The sequence below is a fragment of the Paramisgurnus dabryanus genome, chromosome 19 (assembly GCF_030506205.2).
Source record: "Paramisgurnus dabryanus chromosome 19, PD_genome_1.1, whole genome shotgun sequence".
Taxonomy (NCBI): Eukaryota; Metazoa; Chordata; class Actinopteri; order Cypriniformes; family Cobitidae; genus Paramisgurnus; species Paramisgurnus dabryanus.
Genome location: NC_133355.1, coordinates 5,584,707 through 5,606,802, shown reverse-complemented (window position 1 = coordinate 5,606,802; position 22,096 = coordinate 5,584,707). Strand labels below are relative to the sequence as shown.

General features: G+C 37.7%; 2 protein-coding genes across 2 annotated transcripts; one reads left to right on the top strand and one right to left on the bottom strand.

Annotated features, from left to right (window-relative positions):
• The first annotated feature begins 1,523 nt into the window (after positions 1-1,523).
• On the top strand, positions 1,524-9,830 carry krt1-19d (keratin, type 1, gene 19d). The gene is made up of 8 exons (XM_065286121.1): positions 1,524-1,979; positions 2,058-2,140; positions 5,719-5,875; positions 6,013-6,174; positions 6,262-6,387; positions 6,478-6,552; positions 6,678-6,820; positions 9,477-9,830. The coding sequence occupies exons 1-8, from the start codon at positions 1,566-1,568 to the stop codon at positions 9,613-9,615; spliced, it is 1,299 nt and encodes a 432-aa protein (XP_065142193.1). The 5' UTR covers positions 1,524-1,565; the 3' UTR covers positions 9,616-9,830.
• Positions 9,831-13,771: 3,941 nt separating this feature from the next.
• On the bottom strand, positions 13,772-19,294 carry LOC135775657 (uncharacterized). The gene is made up of 2 exons (XM_065286053.2): positions 18,947-19,294; positions 13,772-15,753 (listed from the first exon to the last, which is right to left on the bottom strand). The coding sequence occupies exon 2, from the start codon at positions 15,591-15,593 to the stop codon at positions 14,121-14,123; it is 1,473 nt and encodes a 490-aa protein (XP_065142125.1). The 5' UTR covers positions 15,594-15,753; positions 18,947-19,294; the 3' UTR covers positions 13,772-14,120.
• Positions 19,295-22,096: the final 2,802 nt, after the last annotated feature.

Below are 22,096 nucleotides of genomic sequence, written 5' to 3'. Positions count from 1 at the left end.
AAATTAGCATATTTTCACAGAAAGTGGGATGTTCCTTTAATCAATGCAAGCTTTGTATAAATCTTCTTTTATTTATTATTATCATGAATTCATATCCATAAATATAAATGTACAAAAAGTAAACCCCACTTTAATGTTTTCAAACAAGAATTGAATTTATACATGGATACCATTTTAATGTATGTAAATAAGAAAGCTATTAAAACATTTGTGACATATTTAATATTTTTGTAAACTTATTTTATGCCCTACCTCCTTTTATTTCTTCTCTTTCTTTTATTTTTCTCTTATGATCTTAATGTGATCATCATTTAAATTTCATGTGCTTTTATATGACGGTTTCGTATGACATCTTATGTAAATTATTGAACCACACTATGTTTTGTTATTTCGAATTTGTTGTTGTATTTTATGAAAAAAAATTGCAAAGCTGTGTTTATTTGTTTCTTTACAGTAAAAAATCTTAAAATAACCTAAAATAAAAAAGTTTTTTAACTTAATATTTCACTTTAGGTGTTACCAATTGAAGTAATTTTTTACATTTATCCAACTTTTGACTTTTTACAGTGTAGCAACATAAATGTCTTGGGGTTGATCCCCACCCTGTCAAAAAAGAAATTTTGGATCAAAAATTACTAAAAAAATTAACCTAAAAAAAATATTCAATGTGTAACACTTAAACAATTATTTTTTACAACTTATATGATTAAGTCAAAAATATTTTAATTGAAAAAAAATTGTTTTAGGTGTTACCAATTGAAGTAAAATTTTTGGTTGATCCAACTTTTGACTTTTTACAGTGCAGGAAACACACATTCTGATCAAATGTAAGTTGAATGCACTGTAAGTCACTTTAGATAAGAGCGTCTGCCAAATGCATAAATATGGCACAATTACTATTTATTGTTATATACAAAATAACATATTTTTGCCAAATTAAATGAGTCACTGTAAAAAAATTAGCTATAATTATGCAGCTGGTTGCCAGTAACTTATTGTAGAAAGAAAATAGAATAAAATGTTTCATGTTCAATTAACTTTGAACAGACTGTTGCCAGTAAATAACATAAATGTAAAATCTACAGTAAGTTACTGGCAACCAGCTGCTAGTAATACTGTAATTTCTACAGAAATTTTTACAGTGTACTGTAATCGAGAAAATGTGTTTACATTATACCCAATTTGCTTTCCAAGTTAATTTATATTGTTTCCTTTTAGTTATTAAACAATATAAAAGCAATTTAAACTCTTAAAAGCACTGGAATGGTACCTTTTCAAAAAATAAATCTTTGTACCTAAATAGTGCATTTAAAGTGCATTAAAAATGATTTACTGCCATCTGTGGACTCGTATGTGTTTATTCAAACAGAAAGATGAATTGTCTTTTGAGTTAGATAAGGTGTGACCTCCACCTCATAAATAATAGTTGAGGAAGATCCAGCAAAAGCAGTAAGATGGCATACATGACATTCCAGGTATTGTCTCTTTATTCAAGTTCACACTATAAAAGAGGCAGGAGTGTTTGTTCCTTCACATACCTCCCTGTCGATAGATAGAAAGTCAACATGTCTTCCAGTTTTTCTCGCAGCACCAGCTACGTCTCCAGTGGCTCGATGGTGGGCTCATCATCTCGCTCCAGTCGCATGTCTGTGTCAGGTTCGAGGAGCGGCTATGGATCCAGTGTCAGGTCTGGCAGTGTATATGGAGGAGCTGGAGGTTCAGGTGTTCGCATCTCCACGGCCTCTTCTGGCTTTGGTGGTTTTGCCGGGTCTGATGACACCAGCGTCATCGGAAATGAGAAAGCCACCATGCAGAGCCTCAATGACCGCCTGGCAAACTACCTGACCAAGGTGCGTGCCCTGGAGAAAGCCAACGCTGATCTAGAACTGAAGATTCGTCAGTTTCTAGACAGTAAAACAACCCCGGATGCTCGTGATTATAGTCGGTATTATGCCACTATAGAGGATCTTCAGACTAAGGTACTTTGCGTTTTAAAAGACACACTATTCTCTATTCATAAATATACTTCATGTATTATTTTTCATTTGTATGTTCAGATCATGGCAGCAATTAATCTGAAGGGTGGAATACATCTCAGCATTGACAATACAAGCTTGGCAATAAATGATTTTAAAGTAAAGTGAGTATGACATTTTCTATAGGAAAAATAAACTGGTTTTATTGAATCTAGTTTATCTTTTATTGCACTCTTAAAAGCACTGGTAAGGTACCTTTTCAAAAAATAAATCTTTGTACCTAAATAGTGCATTTAAAAGGTACATATTTTTTTTAAGTAGTACCATCCCAGTTACAGCTTTTCTACCATTTCCTTTGACAGTGTGCTTGCAAATTTTTTTCTTGTTCAATGCAGAAACCTCACAAAATTGTGTTTGTTTTGTAGAAACTTGATATCTTTTTTTAATTTTTTTTCCCAAGTAAATGTGTCTTTTTCTGATAAACGAGACACTATGCCGTAAATATAAAGGCGAGGTGCATGATCTCTGAAAGCCAATGTTGACATTTGAAATCACCTAAACAAACACACCCCTACCCCAATCAAATCTAGACCTTCATTTGATAGACCCGCCCCACACATACGCAACCCAGGCAACAATGTTGGTTAGTAGACACGCCCCTTACTGCTGATTGGCTACAAGTGTGTTTTGGTACTCGGCTTGACTCCCTTTTACCATGTGTTTAAAAAAAATCATGCACCCCGCCTTTAAGTTAAAGGGATAGTTCATCCAACAATGTATTTCCTCTTGTGTTGTTTTATAAACCTGTTAGACACATAAGAAAATATTTTGATAAATGACAGTCAACACAAAGTTGATGGTACCCATTAACTTCCATACCAGGAAGCACAAATACTATGGAAGTCAATGGGTACCATCAACTTTGTGTTGACTGTCATTTATCAAATTAACTGTATGCTTACCAGAATTTTTCATCTTAAAGGAGGCATATCATGAAAATCTGCCTTTTTTCAAGTGCTATAGGTCTCCAGTGCTTCTATCAACCTAGAAAACGTGAAAAGAACAGCCCAGTAACTTAGTTTTGGTAAACCATTCTTTGAAAGCTTGTGAAAAAATTGGTCATTGATATTTGGCTCTGCTTGTGATGTCAAAAGGGGATAATACCGCCCCCTAATCTGCACTATCCAACCACAGCACTGCCATTTAGTGCAGAGAGACAGAGAGAAATAAATAATTGACAGCACAATTTAGTTTCAATTTCAACAAACCACCATTATGGTGATCAGTGTTTGCATTTCATCCACTTATTTGCATTTTAAAGGACACACCCGAAAACTGAAAATTTTTGCTCCGGCCTACAAAGTGTCAATTTTAACATGATGTAATACATTGTCTATATTGTTTTTCTAGCTAAAACTTCACATATGTACTCTGGGGACACCAAAGATTTCAAAATATTCTCCAACCCATACGATTGCTTTGGTCGACCAATAGATGCATTTTCTAAATTAGCGCCTCTACCGTCAACAGGTGAAGCTTAATATATTAGGGTATAAAATGATATTTTGGGGTATAATTTTGCTATGATGACATGTACTGAGATAAGATTTTCAATTTAAACCACCATGATTATTTGTATTTTATTACACTATTCTGAAATGTAGGGCAAATAACGTACACATTTATTTATTATATGATATAAACACAGCATACAAAACAGTCACAACTTTTTAAAAATATACTTAAAATATTCCAAGTGAACCGAGGTCAAACGATCAATTTATTTGAAGAAAAGATGCCAAAGTTATGACAATCTGCTGTAAATATCAGATCCGGTGAAGACTGATTCAAAAACTGCCGTCAGAAGAAGCGATGATACGCATTTATGATTGTGAAAAGGCATTGGCTTTTGTGTGTCTCGTGACCGATTGCATCATTACGTCAACTACGAATGTGAAGCGTTATTGGCTCTTGTGACCGACTAAGCAACCCAGTCTCACCCCATGTCGTCAATATTTGACGACACTTGACCATTCGTCATATGTTGACGCGAAGGGTATACCTTTCGCGTCATTTTTTGACGAACTGGGGACTTCAATACTATTACGTCCGTTGCATTCTCTTTCCTATTTTCTTACCATTTCCGCGTCGGTTTAGGGTTAGATTTACATAATGACATCCCTACCCAAACCTAACTCTAACCCCAACGCCAGGTGACAACTGTTTAATTTCGCGTAGACTGTTTAATGTTGCGTAATCTAACCCTAAACCGACGCGAAAATGGTAAGAAAATAGGAAAGAGAATGCAACGGACGTAATAGTATTGAAGTCCCCAGTTCGTCAAAAAATGACGCGAAAGGTATACCCTTCGCGTCAACATATGACGAATGGTCAAGTGTCGTCAATATGGGTGAGACTGTGTTAGACTAAGTGATGCTGGTTTATGTTTAAATGAGATCTGACTGTGCGTTCTTCATATAAAGTAATCGTATGGCTTCAGTTCGCAAGGTTTGCAACGCGAATGGTTTGTAATACTTTTATACTGTTTTCTGCAATAAATACCTGACTGTACTTTTACTTGCGTGTTGTGTTTTATACGGTTGAGAAGTGGTTGGGTTTAGGGTAAGGGTGAGGGTGGGGTTAGATGCTCCAAAATATCTTTAAAACCATAAATGTTTATGAAACCTTTTACAAATTCATAAAATTAAATGTGTCTAATCTGATGTATAAAGCAAAAACCTTAAAACGTAACAACAGGTTGTTTAATCTACTGCCGCTAGAGGACACTAATGCCTTAATACGTCACTTTACGGCGTAATAAGGTGCTTGCACAAACGACCTATGAGGTTGTTGTTTTTGGAGGACAGTCTCTAAGGGGCTGTTTACACTTGGTATTAAGATGTGTTTTCATCGATCGGATCACAAGTGGACGAGAGAGACACATTACCTTTACACCTGGTATTTAAATCCGTCTCTTTTGTCCACTTTCGACCGCTTCTGTCCTGAATACTGTGAGGGGGTGGTCTGTCGAGATGGTGGGCGAGTCTCTCCGCTGTCATTTAAGTTATGATGAGTTTAAATGGACGCAAACTAATATTATGTCGGAGTGCACTGCTTGTTTAGCAAGTAAACATGCTGCACAGAGTTTTGTATGTGTGTATGTAAGAGCTTTCTCTGAATTTTCAGTGCAATTGATGAAATAGGATCGCGCAACTTTCACACGCTTTCAAAACAAAACTACGGAGATCATACACTTTAGTTTTATCAATGAAAGGCTAAAAATTGCGCTGTTCACCGTATGTTCACGCCAGAAGTAAAAAAAAAGACGTAAAACTTGTGTTTAATACCTCAGATTAGATAAATGGGCGGAGAGTAGACGGTCGCGTGTGGCTGTTCGAACACATTCAACCACATATGCGTTCCGCAACTCCAAAGCGATCCGATCGAAAGTGGTTTCGACTACCTCTGGATGTGGTTGAAAGTGGTCGAAAGTGGACGAGCTCCAAACGTTTTGAACACCGTTTACACCTGGCATTAACGTTGTCCACTTGTGATCCGATCGACGAAAACGCATGTTAATGCCAAGTGTAAACAGCCTCAAAGATTTATTTGACATCTTAAAAAAAGTATTGTAAAATGCCCCTTTTAATAAATTAATAAAATGCATTTTGGGTTTCCAGTTTGGTTGTCTTGCAGTAATACGGCTGTGTCTGTTATTAATGGATATATTTCTATATGACAGATACGAGGCCGAGCATGCCATGCGTCAGTCTGTGGAGGCAGACATTATGGGGCTTAAACGGGTGCTTGAAGACTTTGACATCAGTGGCAAAGACCTCAGCATGCAGATCGAAGGGCTGAAGGAAGAGTTGGTGTTTTTGAAGAAGAATCACGAGGAGGTAATTATGCCCAATGCAGTGTTGGTAATAAACACGAATGCAAGTTACAGTTCTGCATCAATAAAATGTTTGGTTAGTAGGGAACTATTAATGATGTTACATTAGACTTACGAATGTGCATTCAAACCCTTGCTTAGGATCTTCTGGCTGCACGGAGTCAGATGAGCGGTCAGGTTAATGTTGAAGTCGATGCCCCTGATCAGCAAGATCTCACAAAGGTCCTGGCTGAACTTCGGGAGCACTACGAAGCAGTTACTGCCAAGAACCAAAGAGATCTTGACCACTGGTTCAAGTCTAAGGTAGCCGAATATTTATAGATGTCATATTGGTGTAAAACAAACAGCTGTGGTTTGAAATCCCTTAATGTTCCTCTGTGTTTATTGCAGACAGAAACTCTAAAAGAGGAGGTTGTCACCAGCTCGACAGATTTAAAAACATCTCGCACTGAAATCAACACGCTCAAGTCCAAAGTGCAGACTTTGGAAGCCGAACTTCAGTCGCTTTTGGCTTTGGTTCGTAATACGACTGCGTTAAATTGTATACTTCAAACCGTGTGGTGTGCATTGTATTATCATTCATTTGTATTATTCTCATTCATCTAGAAATTGTCCCTGGAATCCACATTGACGGAAACCAAATCTCAATATTCCATGAAGCTCAATGGCTTCCAAAGCCAGGTGAGTACATTCCCAGTAAAAATATATATATATATAAATTAAGAACATGTTTGATCTAAGGATCAAGAATTTGAAAACTAAGACTCAAGCTCGTACCTGAAGAAAAATCTTTGTGGTGACCTTAGGTAACCTTCCTGGAGGATCAGATAACAAAGATCCGTGCAGATTCTGAGCGTCAGCGGCAGGAATACCAAATACTTTTGGACATCAAGGCCAGGCTGGAAATGGAGATCGCAGAGTACAGAAGACTGCTGGATGGAGAAGCCATGTAGGTTTAACAGCTGTTGTTCTCGTTTATTTTCCATAATTCCTGAAAGTCTTTCAGATAGGACAGAAGATTGGTTAATATGGTGGATCTGGAGCTTAAATGTTCAAGCATTGCATTAGCCGCGCAAAAGTCATACTTCATATTAAAGGATTATTCCACTTTCATAAAAAAATCTGATAATTTACTCACCCCCATGACTTCCAACATGTTTATGTCTTTCTTTGTTCATAAAGTCTTTTGAGGAAATCATTCCAGGATTTTTCTCAATATCGTGGATATAGTGGACGGTTTACATTTTTAATGCAGCTTTAAAGGGCTTTAAACGATCCCAACCGAGGCATACGACTCTTTTCTAGCGAAACGATTATCATTTTTACCAAAAAAATAAATAAATAAATAAACCAAAACTTCTTGTCTTGTACTAGCCGTGTGACGCACCAGCATGACCTTACGTATTACGTAATCACAATGAAAGGTCATGCATTACGTGAAACTATCGCTCCGGTGTTTACAAGTGTGGAGAAAGAGGACTGTTTCGACGTTGTTGTATGTGAAATAATACTAAATAATGTCTTTGTGTCGGTTTATTGTTTAAAATGTTCAGCAAATGTGCGTTTTACATATATAACATGTGAACTTTCACTGTGATTACGTAATACGAAGTTGTGGTTTAAAAGTACTTTTTTGGGGGGGAAATGACGGTCGTTTCACTAGATAAGACTCTTATGCCTCGGTTAGGATCGTTTAGAGTCCTTTGAAGTTGTATTGAAAGTGTTGAGGCCCACTAAAGTCCACTATTGATGAATACTGACGTTACTCACATCTCAAACTTGTTTTCCGCCATTTTGAGTACCTGAAGTGGTCGCAAAAGAACTAGAAGCTCTGTTGTGAGCATCAAAATCACTATTTTTACAACACTAAGAAGGCTCGCAAAACGTGATACTTTACTTGAAGTATCACCTGTGTCTCTACACGTGAACTCGAGCATTGGGAACATTGTTTGTGTATACAGAGTTTGCCAGTCAAGATGTATCGATTTCCGAATGTGATATAAGGTGGGACAAGAGTGAAGATGGATCGCTCCTAAAGCATAGTTCAATATAAATGCACGGATGATTAGTTTTTGTCGCAAGTGAAAAACAATATTGACTTTCTAGTTGAAAAAAGTAACCTCATATGAGATTTATTCATTCGCATTCGGAGATCGATTCTTTATGTCTGCCAAAGATGGCGAGCGAATACCAAAACAGCCAAAGTCAGTTGTTCAAAACCTTTCTTTTTAGTAAACTGTGTGTACACAACAATGTTCTCAATGCTCGCGTTTACGTGTAGAGATCCAGGTGATACTTAGAGCAAAGTTTCATGTAAAAATAGTGGTAGTTCAGTAGCAGCGGCTGGAAGAACGCATCAGGGATTGAGTAGGCATCACATACCGATGATATTTTTTGACAGTCAAGGTGCAAAATGTTGTCTTTCGCAGCCATTTACTGTAGCCGTACGAATCATAAACAGGAAAAGAAATCCGTAAATCGTAGCAAGCTAATGCTTGTCAGTAGCCTACTGGTACTCGGTAGGTACTCAAAATGGCGGAAAAAGAACAGATGATGTAAGAGGTCACATGACTGATATTCATGAATATGGAGAAAAATCCTAGAATGTTTTCCTCAAAAACTATTTTCTTCTCGACTGAACAAAGAAAGATATCTTGGATGACATGGGGGTGAGTAAATTATCAAGATTTTTTATAAAAGTGGGGTATTCCTTTAACAAGACGCGTCACTGATATTGATATGAATGGGGGAGGTTGCAACGGTCAGTATGGCCAATCTAGTCCCACCTTCCAGTAAAAACAGCCAATAGCCTTCTTTTAAAAAATGTAAGCATGCAACTTCCTTAAAAAGACTTTGGCTTGAATGCCAGGGAACACAAATACCAATACCCACAGAATTGCAACCATAACTGATTATGAAAGCAGACTGATCTTGGTGCTTATTATGCATTTGCCAGACTATTTTATCCAAAGCAAATTACAATGCATTCAATATGTGGAATCGAACCCATGATTTTGATATTGCTAGGATCATGCTCTACCAGCTTAAACTTTCTGCTGTGTTAAAGGCAGGGTGCATGATCTCTGAAAGCCAAATTTGATATTTGAAATCACCTAAACAAATACGGCCCTGTCCTGGACCTTCTTTTGAAAAACCCACCCCACACATACGCAACCCAGGCAACGATGTTGGTTAGTAGACACACCCCTTACTGATGATTGGCTACAAGTGTGTTTTGGTAGTCGGCCCGACTCCCTTCTCCAGTGTTTTTCAAAAATCATGCACCCCGCCTTTAAAGAGATACTTCACCCAAAAATAAAACTCTTAAGACTCTTTCTTCACAACAATATTAGATATTTTGAGAAATGCCTTTGTGGTTTTGTGTCCATACAACCAAGTCAATGGGAGCTAATTGTATGGTTACAAACGTTCTTCAAAATATCTTCTTTTTGTCCTGCAAAAGTGTCACGAGGGTGAATAAATAGTGAGATATTTTGGAGAAATATACCTTTTGGATGGAGGTGCCAGTAATGTGTAATTACATTATACAGTTTAAAAAGCATAATAAAATTCATTGAATGATAAATTTAACTTGCCTTTTACAGTGTCAATACATCAACGACGACTTCTGCCTCCAGCTCCACCACCACCACCAAGAAGGTCATCACTGTTATACAAGAGGTGAAGGATGGAACGGTGGTCTCCTCCAAATCTGCATCTTTTAGCGCCCAACGCACATTTTGATGGGCTGTAATGTCTGTTTTTGTTAGTGGTTTGGACAAAATTAAAACCAAACGTTTAATAAAGCAATATCCTCAACTATATTCGGCTTGATGTGAACATGAAAATATTGAAAATGAAAAAGTCCTAAATGGGAGAGTTGATGAATGCTATAATATGGCATTCATTGATTCTGCATCTCCACTATGCAAAATAAACAATACAAATGCTTCATACTGTCCAATCGTGTTTGTCTCTTTCATTTTCCTGGTTTGAATTTTTTGGTTTCATTCTTGATCTTGACCAGCACAACTGTCTAGATCAGTGGTTCTCAAACTGTTTCTGCGTGCGGCCCCCCTTGTATACGGTGCATTCCTTCGCGGCCCCCCCATTTATGACAAAAACAGTTCTAAAATGTTACATTTTAATTAAACAGAATATATTAAATTATACAAAATAGTGATGTTGGTTAGTAGGCTTATTTTTTTGGCTTAATTACACAAAATGTATGATAAATTAATGTATTTTATAAAATGTCATAAAACTGGGGCCCCCTGGCTCTGTCTCCCGGCCCCCCTGGGGGCCCCGGACCCCAGTTTGAGAACCACTGGTCTAGATGTTTACAATCTAACAATGTTAAAACGTTGTCTGCTTTAAACAAAACAATGTTTGTCTGCCTTAAACAAGTGTCTATTAGGGTGGCCCTTATAATGGGTCAATGTTTTTTTAAATGTTCAACACTCACCCCCTAAATGTGTTAGGATATCAATAAAACACTGTGCAAAATTTTGAAATTGTTCTTAAAATATCTAGAGGTTGCTCAAAGCCTTTATATTTCCGAAAACACTTAATTAATATTGAAAAAAATGTGCCCAGTTGTTTTATTTATTTATTCAAACATATTGGTGGGGTGAGAGCATGAACTTTTAAAAGTTGAAAAATAAGGACCACCCTAATGGCTATGCATTAATTTAATAATATATATATATATATTGAATCCAGGTAAAGTGTATAAATGGGGGACTGATTATTTTTTTAGGCATTATTATCTTTTCCTAATGTATGAGATTTAATAAAACCTGAAGACAAACAATGCAGCAGTAATGAAGTAACAGTGACCTCTGCTGGATAACACAAAAATCTTGAAATAAAAGAATATGAATATCTTGTGCATAAATGTAAATACAAATGTAAATCTTGGTATCCTGTTAATAGTTAATATTATACACAAAGATGAATTTAGCAACAACAGACTCACAAATACCTCTCATGTGCAGAAAAAAAACATTTAGTAAGCTAACAGTATGTGTTATTCCCATGTTTTTTGTAGCGAACCCATGATTAATTTATGGCAACCATGGTTTAACTATAGTAACCATGGTTCATTTTGTAAGGGGAATAAGATTTACATTAAAAAAAAATGACTGTTTTTGTCATTTTAAGGCACCCAATGTCTTATGAAAATTGGGATAAAGATTCTTTTTTAATGATTTATTTAGTGTTATACAGTATTTACTTATTCTTTGGTCAATTTCATTTAAAAACTCTTTTAAAGACAATACAATGACAACTGATGAACTTTTGTGTCTAAGTACTTTTGTAAATTATGACTGAGTCGCAAAATTAATTTAAACCTAAACCAATTTTGATTGAAAGTTATCTTGTATAGCTTTAAAAAATCTCTATCAATTAAAGTATAACTATCAAAGATAACAAATCATTTAAAGAAGACATTTCACAATACATTTTTAAGATGTCAAATAAATCTTTGGTGTCCTCAGAGTACCAAAGATTTTAATATTAATATTAATGTTAATTTTTAGCACAAAATATCATATAGATAATTTATATTAACATGTTAAAATTGCCACTTTGTAGGTCTGAGCCAAAATGTGCCGTTGTGGGTGTGTCCTTTAAAATGCAAATGAGCTGATCTCTGCACTAAATGGCAGTGCCGTGGTTGGAGTGCAGATTAGGGGGCGGTATTATCCCCTTCTGACATCACAAGGGGAGACAAAATTCAATTACTTATTTTTTCACATGCTTGCAGAGAATGGTTTACCAAAACTAAGTTACTAGATTGATCTTTTTCACATTTTCTAGGTTGACAGAAGCACTGGGGACTCAATTATAGCACTTAAACATGAAAAAGTCTCATTTTCATGATTTGTCCCCTTTAAACCATGGGTCTTCAACAGGGGGTACTTGGTAGTATTACTGGGGGGTCCTCCAAAAATTATTTGAATTCAAACAAAAACGCATGAAAATGCTACCCTAACCCAGAGAATACTCCCCCTATCCTTAACTGGATGTACCAGCAGAGGGTGAGGTGATGGGGTGTAGGAGGGATGCTGCGAAAAACTATCAAGGGACAGAGGTGAGGGATAGCTTCATATAGAGACCCAGAATTTAACTTAACAAACTTTATTTAAAATAAAGATCATAAAGCTCCAACTTTAAAATCTATTCAGTACAATTAAAGTGTTGCTTATTACAGGCATATTAACAGTATGTGACTATGTATACTGAAAATTTTTATTTTTATATCTTTGCAATGTACTCATAATAATAAACTATGTTAATCCTGTCATACGATAATACACATTATTATAGGCCTGGCCAAATTGGCCAAAGGATGCATTGAAATAATATGTAAAAAAAATTCTGCATAGAAGGTATGTGGCTTTGTTAAGTGCAAAAAATTATTCAGAGATGGTTTTACATGTCTATTTACAACCCTATAATTTGCCTTTAGAATGAAATGGTCCGTTACTACCTTATTTGAAAGGGTCATGAATAATAATCTTGAGCTCTGCTCTGATTGGCTGTTTCTCAGAGCAGCTCTATGTGTGTGTGAACAGACCTTATGTTTGAGTCTGTTTCAGATGAAGATACACAATGAAGAATAATCAATTGTTGGAGATTGTTAATGGATGCATCTGAGTGGTAAGTTTGTGTTTCTCCAGTAACGTCAATAGTAGAACTTCAGCCTAAACGCTAGCATATAGCGCTCACTAAGCAGTCACAACTTTGTTTTTAGCTTAAATAACATTGTACTTAAAGGACACTCCACTTTTTTTGAAAATATGCCTATTTTAGCGCTGTGGAATCCATTCAGCTGATCTCTGGGTTTGGCAGTACCAATTTTAGCATAGCTTATTATTAATCCATTAAATCTGATTAGATCATTAGCATCGCGCTCAAAAGAAACCAAAGAGTTTAGATATTTTTTCTATTTAAAACGTAACTCTTCTGTAGTTACATCGTGTACTAAGACCGACAGAAATTTAAAAGTTGCGATTTTCTAGGCAGATATGGCTAGGAAATATACTCTCATTCTGGCTTAATAATCAAAAACTTTGCTGCCGTAACATGGCTGCAGGAGGCACAATGATATTACGCACTGCACAAAAATAGTCCCCTGCTATTGAAAGTTATCAAAGGGACTACAAGGGGACACTGCGTAATATCATTGCGCCTCCTGCAGCCATGGTACGACAGCAAAGTCCTTGATTATTACGCCAAAATGAGAGTATAGTTCCTAGCCATCTCTGCCTAGAAAATCGCAACTTTTAATGTCTAAATATCAAAACTCTACGGTTATTTTTTAGCGCGATGCTAATGGTCTAATCAGATTCAATAGATTGTGCTAAGCTATGCTAAAAGTGGTACAGCCAGACCCGGAGATCAGCTGAATGGATTCCAAAATGGTAAAAATCAAATGTTTAACTCTAGGGGAGCTGGAAAATGAGCATATTTTCAAAAAAGTGGAGTGTCCCTTTAATTTAATGGTGAGGCGTACATCTCGATTGTAATGTCACAGTTGTATCATGTTGAGATTGGCCTGTTTTCCAGCCGTCTTTTGCATGCATAAGGTATACATAAGAAGAAACAATTGTGTTTGAGACTCACAGTAAGTTCAATTATGCCTAAATAAATAGTTTTACATTCTACAGCACCTTTAATTTGATAAAAACATGTACTGGGGTTCCCTGCTCCTCCTGTGTCCATTAAGGGGGCCTTAGCCTGAAAATGTATGATCTAAAGCAATAGCAATATATTAATTTAAAAATCATTGAACCCTGAACAGAAACCAAGACCTATTAATTACAAAGTAAGAACCCATATTACCAACATTTCATCATTTATATTTGACATAAGTAGAAATACTAACAGCAGATGTTTTCATTAGTTTCTTTAATAATTCATTCCAGTACATGGTTTAGGAATTACATATTATCAAGAAAACGTGTACACGAGTATTTTACTGGAGGAAAGAAACTAGAATGTCACTCACTACGACACAGATCAGACAAGATACAAAGACCTCTCTGTGACCTCACTGATCCCAAACATAGAAAATCAGTCACGAAACTATACCCAAAAAAGATATAAAAAAAGAGACGAAATGTATGAAAACATAATGAAACATATATATTTTATAATATATTTATATATACTGTAGCTTTTATAAAAAAAGACGAAGAGAATAAAAAGAAAGAGTAATACTTTGAGACATAATGAGGTGTTCAGCTACTATCGTTACTGCGACTGCTGCCGCTGCTAAGATCGGGTTTTTCACGTTTGTGAATTTGCTCGTGTGCTTTAAGATGACCTGATTGGCTGAAGCTCTTCCCGCACTGCTGGCAGCCATACGGCCGTTCGCCCGTATGAGTTTGCTGGTGCGCTTTAAGATGTCCCAATCGACCGAAACTTTTGCCGCACTGGGTGCAGCCGTACGGTCTCTCGCCGGAATGAATCTTCTCGTGAGTTTTGAGGACCCCTGAATTGCTGAAAGATTTGCCACACTGCGAGCAGCTAAACGGCTTCTCGCCCGTGTGAATTTGCTGGTGATTGCGGTAACTGGTCTCTTTAGTAAAGCTCTTGCCGCAAAGCGAGCAACAGTACGGCCTCTCCCCAGTGTGGCTCAACTGGTGGGCCTTGAGTTCCTTCGTCTGACCGAAGCTTTTACCGCACTCAGCGCAGGTGAACGGCTTCTCGCCCGTGTGCAGTCGCTGGTGCGAGCGGAGATCGTCCGCTTTGGTGAAACCCTTCGGGCAGTGTGCGCAAGTGTAAGGCTTTTGCCCCGTGTGGATCAGCTGGTGCCTTTTCAAGTTCCCGGCCTGACCGAAGCTCTTTCCACACTGGGAGCAGGTGTAAGGCCTTTCGCCCGTGTGGATACGTTGGTGAGTCTTCAGGTTACCCAAAGTACTGAAGTTCTTACCACACTGAGTGCAGGAGAAAGGCTTCTCACCCGTGAGGTTGCGAGGTTTGCGTTGAGTCGAGCCGTGGCCTTTTGTGCTGGTGTGGTTTTGTGCGACGGGCGTCAGTTCGTAAAGGTTTCCCGGGGGGAACTCCGAGTCTAGTTTCCCCATACCGTCGATGACGGTATCCGGTCGGAGTTTGTTGAGCTCCGAGCGCAACTCCGCCATGTGGATCGACTCCAGACTCATCTCGGTCTTGATGTGGCTGGACATGAGGTTAGGTTCGTATTCGGTTTTGAGAGCGCCGAGCTCTGTGGCATAGTAACTCTGCAAGTCGGAATGCTGCTCCGATTTGATGTACTCCAGGCTGTCGGAGACGTGGGTGATGTAGTCGAACACCAGGCTGGGTTCGTAGTGTGACTTGTAGGAGTCCAGCTCCGTACTGTGGAAGCAATGGAGGTCGCCGTGGTGCTCGGACTTGATGTAGTCGAGGCCGCTGATCTCCATCTTGATCTGATCCGTGCCAAGCTCGGCCGTGCTCAGGGGCTGGATGACAGACAGGTCCACTGTGCTGATGGGGTCGAGGTCGGGCTCACTTTTGATGCACGGCAGCATGGCCATGGGCTCCACTATCTCCGAAGCCAGCGAGCTGAGGGTGGGCGTGCTGCATTCGGACGAAAGCATGGTCAGCGTCGGCGTGGTGCACTCCGGATGCAAGGGGTCGAGGGGCGGAGAACTGCATTCCGTCACTAAATTACTTAGTCCTAAAGTGATGCATTCGGCCTCCAGCTCTGCCATTCTGGTGGAAGCTAGTCCACCGACTGACAAACGTACCCGTTATGAGTATTATAGCTTACTTTCACAGAGACAAAGGTTGGGTTCCCGAGCAGGGGGGTTCGCCAATGATGCCACAGCAACCACTCGCCTTGGTTAGGAACAACAATGACTCCCCTGGCTCCTGAATTGGAATAAAAGAAAGACAAAACTTTGACTCAAATGTTTTATTTGCAAAAAAACAAATTAATATGTAGCCTTTAAAGGTGCTGAAGAATGCATAGAAAATATATATGTTAAAATGTTCTCTGATATCCACATAAAAGGTGTGTGGCTTTATTTAGTGCAAAAATGATCCAGAAATGGTTTTTATGTCCATTTACAGCGCTAGGATTTGCCTCCAGAATTAAATGGCCTATTTTTTTTACCTTATTTGAAAGGATCATGAATAATAATGATAAGCTCTGCTCTGATTGGCTGTTCCTCAGAGCAGTTCATTTCAGTAGCTCTGTGTGTGTAAACAGACCTTATGTTTAAGTCTGTATCAGACTTAAGAAGATACAGAATGAGGAATAATCAATTTTTGGAGATTACCAATGGACGTTTCTGAGTGGTAAGTTTGTGTTTTTTTCAGTATGGACCTGCAAAACGTAAATGTAACATCAATAGTAGAACTTCAGCCTAAACGCTAACATATAGCATTAACTACCATATAGCGCTAACTCAGCAGTCACTACTTTGTTTTTAGCATTATCAAACATTGTACTTAATTTAATGTGGGCGTAAATCTGGACTGTAACTTATGTTATGTTATGTTATGTTATGTTTAGATTGGTCTGTTTTCCAGCTGTATTTTGCATGCACAAGGTTAAAGGAATATTCCATTTTCTTTAAAGAAGAATCCAGATAATTTACTCACCACCATGTCATCCAAAATGTTGATGTCTTTCTTTGTTCAGTCGAGAAGAAATTATGTTTTTTAAAGAAAACATTGCAGGATTTTTCTCATTTTAACGGACTTTAATAGACACCAACAATTAATACTCAACACTTAACAGTTTTTTTCAACGGAGTTTCAAAGGACTATAAACGACTCCAAACGAGGCATAAGGGTCTTATCTAGCAAAACGATTGTCATTTTTGACAATAAAAATAACAAATATACACTTTTAAACCACAATTTCTCGTCTAGATCCGGTGGTGATGCGCCAGCGTGAGCCCACGCAATACGTCATCACGTCAAGAGGTCACAGAGGACAAACGCGAAACTCCACCCCAGTGTTTACAAGTGTGTTGAAAGAGGACCGTTCCTACGTTGTTGTATGTGGAATGATACTAATTAATGTCTTTGTGTCAGTTTATTGTTTACAATGGTCCGCAAATGTGCGTTTTATATATGTAACACGTGACCTCCCTACGTCACTACGCATTTACGTTAGGTCACACTGGACCGGACCTAGACGAAAAGTTGTGCTTTAAAAGTGCATTTTTTTTCTTGTCAAAAATGACAATCGTTTGGCTAGATAAGACCCTTATGCCGTTTGGGATTGTTTATAGTCCTTTGAAACTCAATGGAAAAAAAACTGTTAAGTGTTGAGTTAAGTATTAATTGTTGGTGTCTATTAAAGGAGTAGTCCACTTTATAGATGGGGCCCATTGACTTACCATAGTATTTTTTTCCTACTATAAAAAGTCAATGGACCCCATTTTTAAAGTGGACTACTCCTTTAAAGTCCATTAAAATGAGAAAAATCCTGCAATGTTTTCCTCAAAAAACATAATTACTTCTCGACTGGACAAAGAAAGACATCAACATTTTGGACGACATGGTGGTGAGTAAATTATCTGGATTTTTCTTATAAGAAAATGGACTAATCCTTTAACATAAGGAGGAAATCATGTTTGAGACTCACGATATGTCATTACCATGTACAGAACTCTTTTTATTAATCTATGAAAACCTACAGGTTTACATTCTATGGCACCTTTAAATTATCTAGATGGTGAAGATTTATCAAAAATATTTTGAATGCAAACTGCTATACATCTAGGTAAGCACTTACATGTTAAAATTGAATGTACTTTTAAAAGTTATGCACTTGCCAAGCAAAATATTACTACACTTAAATTACACAGATTCACTTTATAGTCATTTAATACTCTGCATGTAGTTCAAGTCATTTAAAAAGGCCTTTTTCAAAGGCTTTCCACATAAAGAAATACTACACCAAATTTTAGTATACTGTATTATTTTATAATGTTTACTACACTGTATACTTTAGTATATGCTGTGGTATTTACTATAATAAATTAATAAAAAGTAGTAAATACCGTAGTATCCTTCAATGTTGACGTATCTAGCTATTTTACTACAGTTTACAACACAAACACGTCTTCTGCAAAGCAAAAACTGTACAATTTTTGTCAACTTGTACTATATTTGTCCTGTTTTTTGCTTTGCACAAAACTGATAAATGATTCTAGCTTAACCACATTCTATATGCATGAAGGAAAAGTGTAAAAAGGGTGTTAAAACCTACACGTCAACACCACATCAAAGCTTTCTGACATAATGGACAGGCAGATGTTAACACCTGCATTATTGCGAAAGAGTAACACAAAAATAAATCATGCAAAATGCACGCTGGGCGATGCAAAAAAGCGTGCGGTTCACGATGATAATTGCAACGTCGCGTCATTTTTTAACTGTGTGCGTGCGGATCGCGTTAAAGTCCGAAACAGAGATAAAAGCAGGAAAACTTTAACATTATGCATTGTTTAAAACGATGGAAATGAGATTTTGTCGATCTCGAAGAGAATCGCAAAGCAACTCTTCGCGCTAGGTTTGCCAGTTCGCCACGCATCGTGCACTTTTCCTCCGCCCGTCTTGAATCCGGCGGCGTTTACGCACACAATAAATCTTTCACCTTTTTGTCTGCACGAGAGCCGTTTAAACGCAACGACTGGAAACGCATGCAACAAGCGCGGAACGCGCGGCGAACGCGGGCTACGCTACGCTACGCATCGGCACGCGTCTCGCGATGCGCGATTCCAGCGGCGGTGATGAAGCTCGTACAAAGGCAGGCGGGTGAAAATGCCACAGCTTCAGCGTGCGAGCCAGTGGCCATCTTGTTTGTAGCTGCGCGTCGCCGCATCAGCAAACCGAGAGAGGGGAAAGTTGTGCACCGCTTCTCCAGCTGCAACTTTTGCGCGCAAACATCGCCTCTTTCATCTTTGCATAACAATGCAAAGGCGCGATGGACCGAGCGCGCGGATTGAGTTGCACGAGCTTCGTGCACGCTCTCGGCAGCAGACACGGGAGAGAAAAAGATGAAAATGACACAACGCGAATATACTCGCAACGGGGCCGATTTTACCTGACGTTTTCTCCGTGCATTGCTCGTCTGTCGGCCGTCGACGCGTCGCGAGCGGATCCTGCTTCAAACTCCTGCCGGACCCGCCACGTCCACCTCGGCCCTGCGTCCAGCAGCCTCCCAGTCTCACACACTAGATTCCTGTCTCTCTCTCTCCTCCCTCTCATTGACTAATTCCGCTTCGTTTTCGATCCCGTTGTCGCTTTCCTCCGGGTTTCAGCCGCTGCACTTCCGTCGCGAGAATGCAAATGCGCGCGCAGCTGTACCGTTTACCGAGCAGCTACTTTGTCTACTTCCGACAATTTTTTTGCGTGTGCATGATGTGATTTCGGAGAATGCACGTCCTGTGCGATCAAACATCTGCCGGGGGTTTTGTGCAACCAGATGTGCAGTATTTTTACGGGCCCGTTTTATGTTATGCATCATCAACAATAACAACATCCAGTGCAAGAATAGTAACACCAGTTAGTTGTCGTTATAAAAGCAGAGTACTAGAGAGCAGTATCGCATGCGTGACCTCGTTAAAGTTGTTTTGACGGGGAAATCTATGGCATGTCTGAAGAGATGCGCATTCCGTTACAAAGGACTATGGGTTGAATCAATGCATGACAAGAATTATAGATCATTCATGCATAAAATATTGATGAAAATGCTGTACAGATAGGCTATTAAATATAACCATTTAGAAAGTGAACTACGAATAAAAGGCATAAGGGTTGTTGATAGCAAAATGAAACAAAGGAGAATGCATACCTTCAAAGTAATGTAAACAAAGACACTTAAACGTGTAAATAAGATATGAGTTAATAGCCTATTCGTTTAAAAAGCTTTAGATGCAATTCATAAGATAAAACACTGCTGATATTGACCCTGGTGTAATAGCCTATCCATCATACCTGCCAGCATGATTTACGGTGGGTTTCTGATGGTGGGCTTACACCAAAAATTGTACTGAGGCTAATGACCTATGAACTCAAGTTTTCCATAACAAAAATGAACCATTGCAAAAACACTACAGTAAGTATGGTTTTTAGAGTAAAACCATGGTTATTTTGTGGTAACCATGGTTAATTTTCGTAAGGGTTGGCCTGAATATATAACCTTAGACATAATGTCTGCAACATTACTGACTCACCTGAAGGCCTTTTAGACAGAGGTGTAATACATCTAAAATTGTAATACACATATAACTGCTGGATGTTTTTTTTCTAATAGTATTTTTTCTGGGAAAATTAAGCAGGAAAATTTTTTATATTTGACCTAATAATTGCTTAATTAAAGGAACACTCTAGAGTTAAACATTTGATTCTTAGCGTTTTTTAATCCATTCAGCTGATCTCAGGGTCTGGTGGTACCACTTTTAGCATAGTTTAGCACAATCCATTGAATCTGATAAGACCATTAGCATCGTGCTAAAAAAAAACAAAGAGTTTCATTATTTTTTCCTATTTAAAACTTGACTCTTTTGTAATTACATCGTGTACTTATGATGTAACTACACATTGATATTACGCAGCAGCCAAAAATAGTGCCCTTGGTTACTTTTAATAGCAGGGGACTATTTTCTGGCGCTGTGTAATATCAATGCGCCTGCTGCAGTCATGTTACAGCAGCAAAGTCCTTGATTATTACCCCAGAATGAGAGTATAGTTCCTAACCATATCTGCCTAGAAAATCACAACTTTTAATTTTCTTTGGGTCTTAATACACAATGTAACTACAAAGAGTCAAGTTTTAAAAATGAAAAATATCAAAACTCTTTGGTTATTTTTTAGCGCGATGCTAATGGTCTAATCAGATTCAATGGATTAAGCTAAACTATGCTAGAAGTGGTTGCGCCAGACCTGGAGATCAGCTGAATGAATTACTGAAATAATCAAACTATATATCATTGGAAAGCTTTAAGAATATTGTTTTCATATTTCAAGGCCATTTGATGATAGAAATTTTGTAGTGACAGTCATTTTGTTAAATATCACTCACCCCGTAGGAATACATAAATTATTATATATTCATAATTCTAATATCCCATTATAAATCTTCAAAAATCTTGACAATCAATTCACCACTGAAAAGCTCTAAGAATGCAGTTTTCATATTTCAAATCCTTTTTTTATGAATAATGATGCCGTGACAGTAATTTAATAATTTGTGATTTGAGTGTGCAGCAAACTATTGACCCCTAGTGGCCTAAGTTGGTAAAACCACTAAAAGTGTGACAAAAACCTCATTGTTTGAAGTTTGGACCTGAACTAATTGAGACTCATGGCCTTGTTTTCATTTTTATTATAGCATTTTGGGAGTTAACGTTTTCATTTTTATTGTTTTTTAATATAGTATTTATATACATTATTGTTTTTTATTTTTAGAAATAAACAAACTGTAAAAAACAAACACCCCACACACACTCAAAAAGAGGGGGTGACAGTTAAACAACCCAGCATAGGTTAAATTACAACCCAATGCTGGGTTTGTCCTTTTTAATTTTTTAAATAATGCCACAGTCATGTGAAACTGTGTCTTAACACAGATCTTTAATGATCTTCATTTACTACTTTTGCAAAATAGCTAAACAGGAATAATAATGATTTTGGATTTTACTATTCAATTAGCTTCTTTTAATATTGTTTCTTAACTTTAAGTCTGATGTCTTGACCTTTGAGCACTGTGTCCTGTGTACCACCTTTGTCCTGGAGAAACATTTCTTTTTTTAAAATGACAATAAAGCTACTCTGTAACACTCAAATTTTTGGGAACAAAAAAAAAAAAATTGAATTCTTTACATTGTTTTTATACATTATGTTCTACTTTTGGATGCTTGTATTATTTGCTTTTATAAATATGAGTTCCCTGCTAAAGTTGCACTTGCCCACTGCAGTGCTGGAAAATTTACACCACTGATACAAATCAAACTGAAAATGTCACACAGAGGTTAATTTATTAGATTAAATGATCACAGTGTCATAAAACATCGTAAAAGTTTGCAACTTGCTATTTGGCAGATGCTTTATCCAAAGTGACTTACAGTGCACCACGAGGTATAGATCTTTCTAGCAGTAGGTGGGTTCCCTGGATTCAAACCCATGATGTTTTGAGCTTCTAATGCAATGCTCTACCACTGAGCAATACAGCAGAAATCATTAGAAAGAAACC

Bases quoted from the DNA above. Each gene is read 5' to 3' on its own strand.
- LOC135775657 (XM_065286053.2), bottom strand. From the start codon at position 15,593: ATGGCAGAGCTGGAGGCCGAATGCATCACTTTAGGACTAAGTAATTTA.
- krt1-19d (XM_065286121.1), top strand. From the start codon at position 1,566: ATGTCTTCCAGTTTTTCTCGCAGCACCAGCTACGTCTCCAGTGGCTCG. The intron at 1,980-2,057 runs GTACTTTGCGTT...TTGTATGTTCAG, and splicing joins TAGAGGATCTTCAGACTAAG to ATCATGGCAGCAATTAATCT. The intron at 6,821-9,476 runs GTAGGTTTAACA...TGCCTTTTACAG, and splicing joins CTGCTGGATGGAGAAGCCAT to TGTCAATACATCAACGACGA.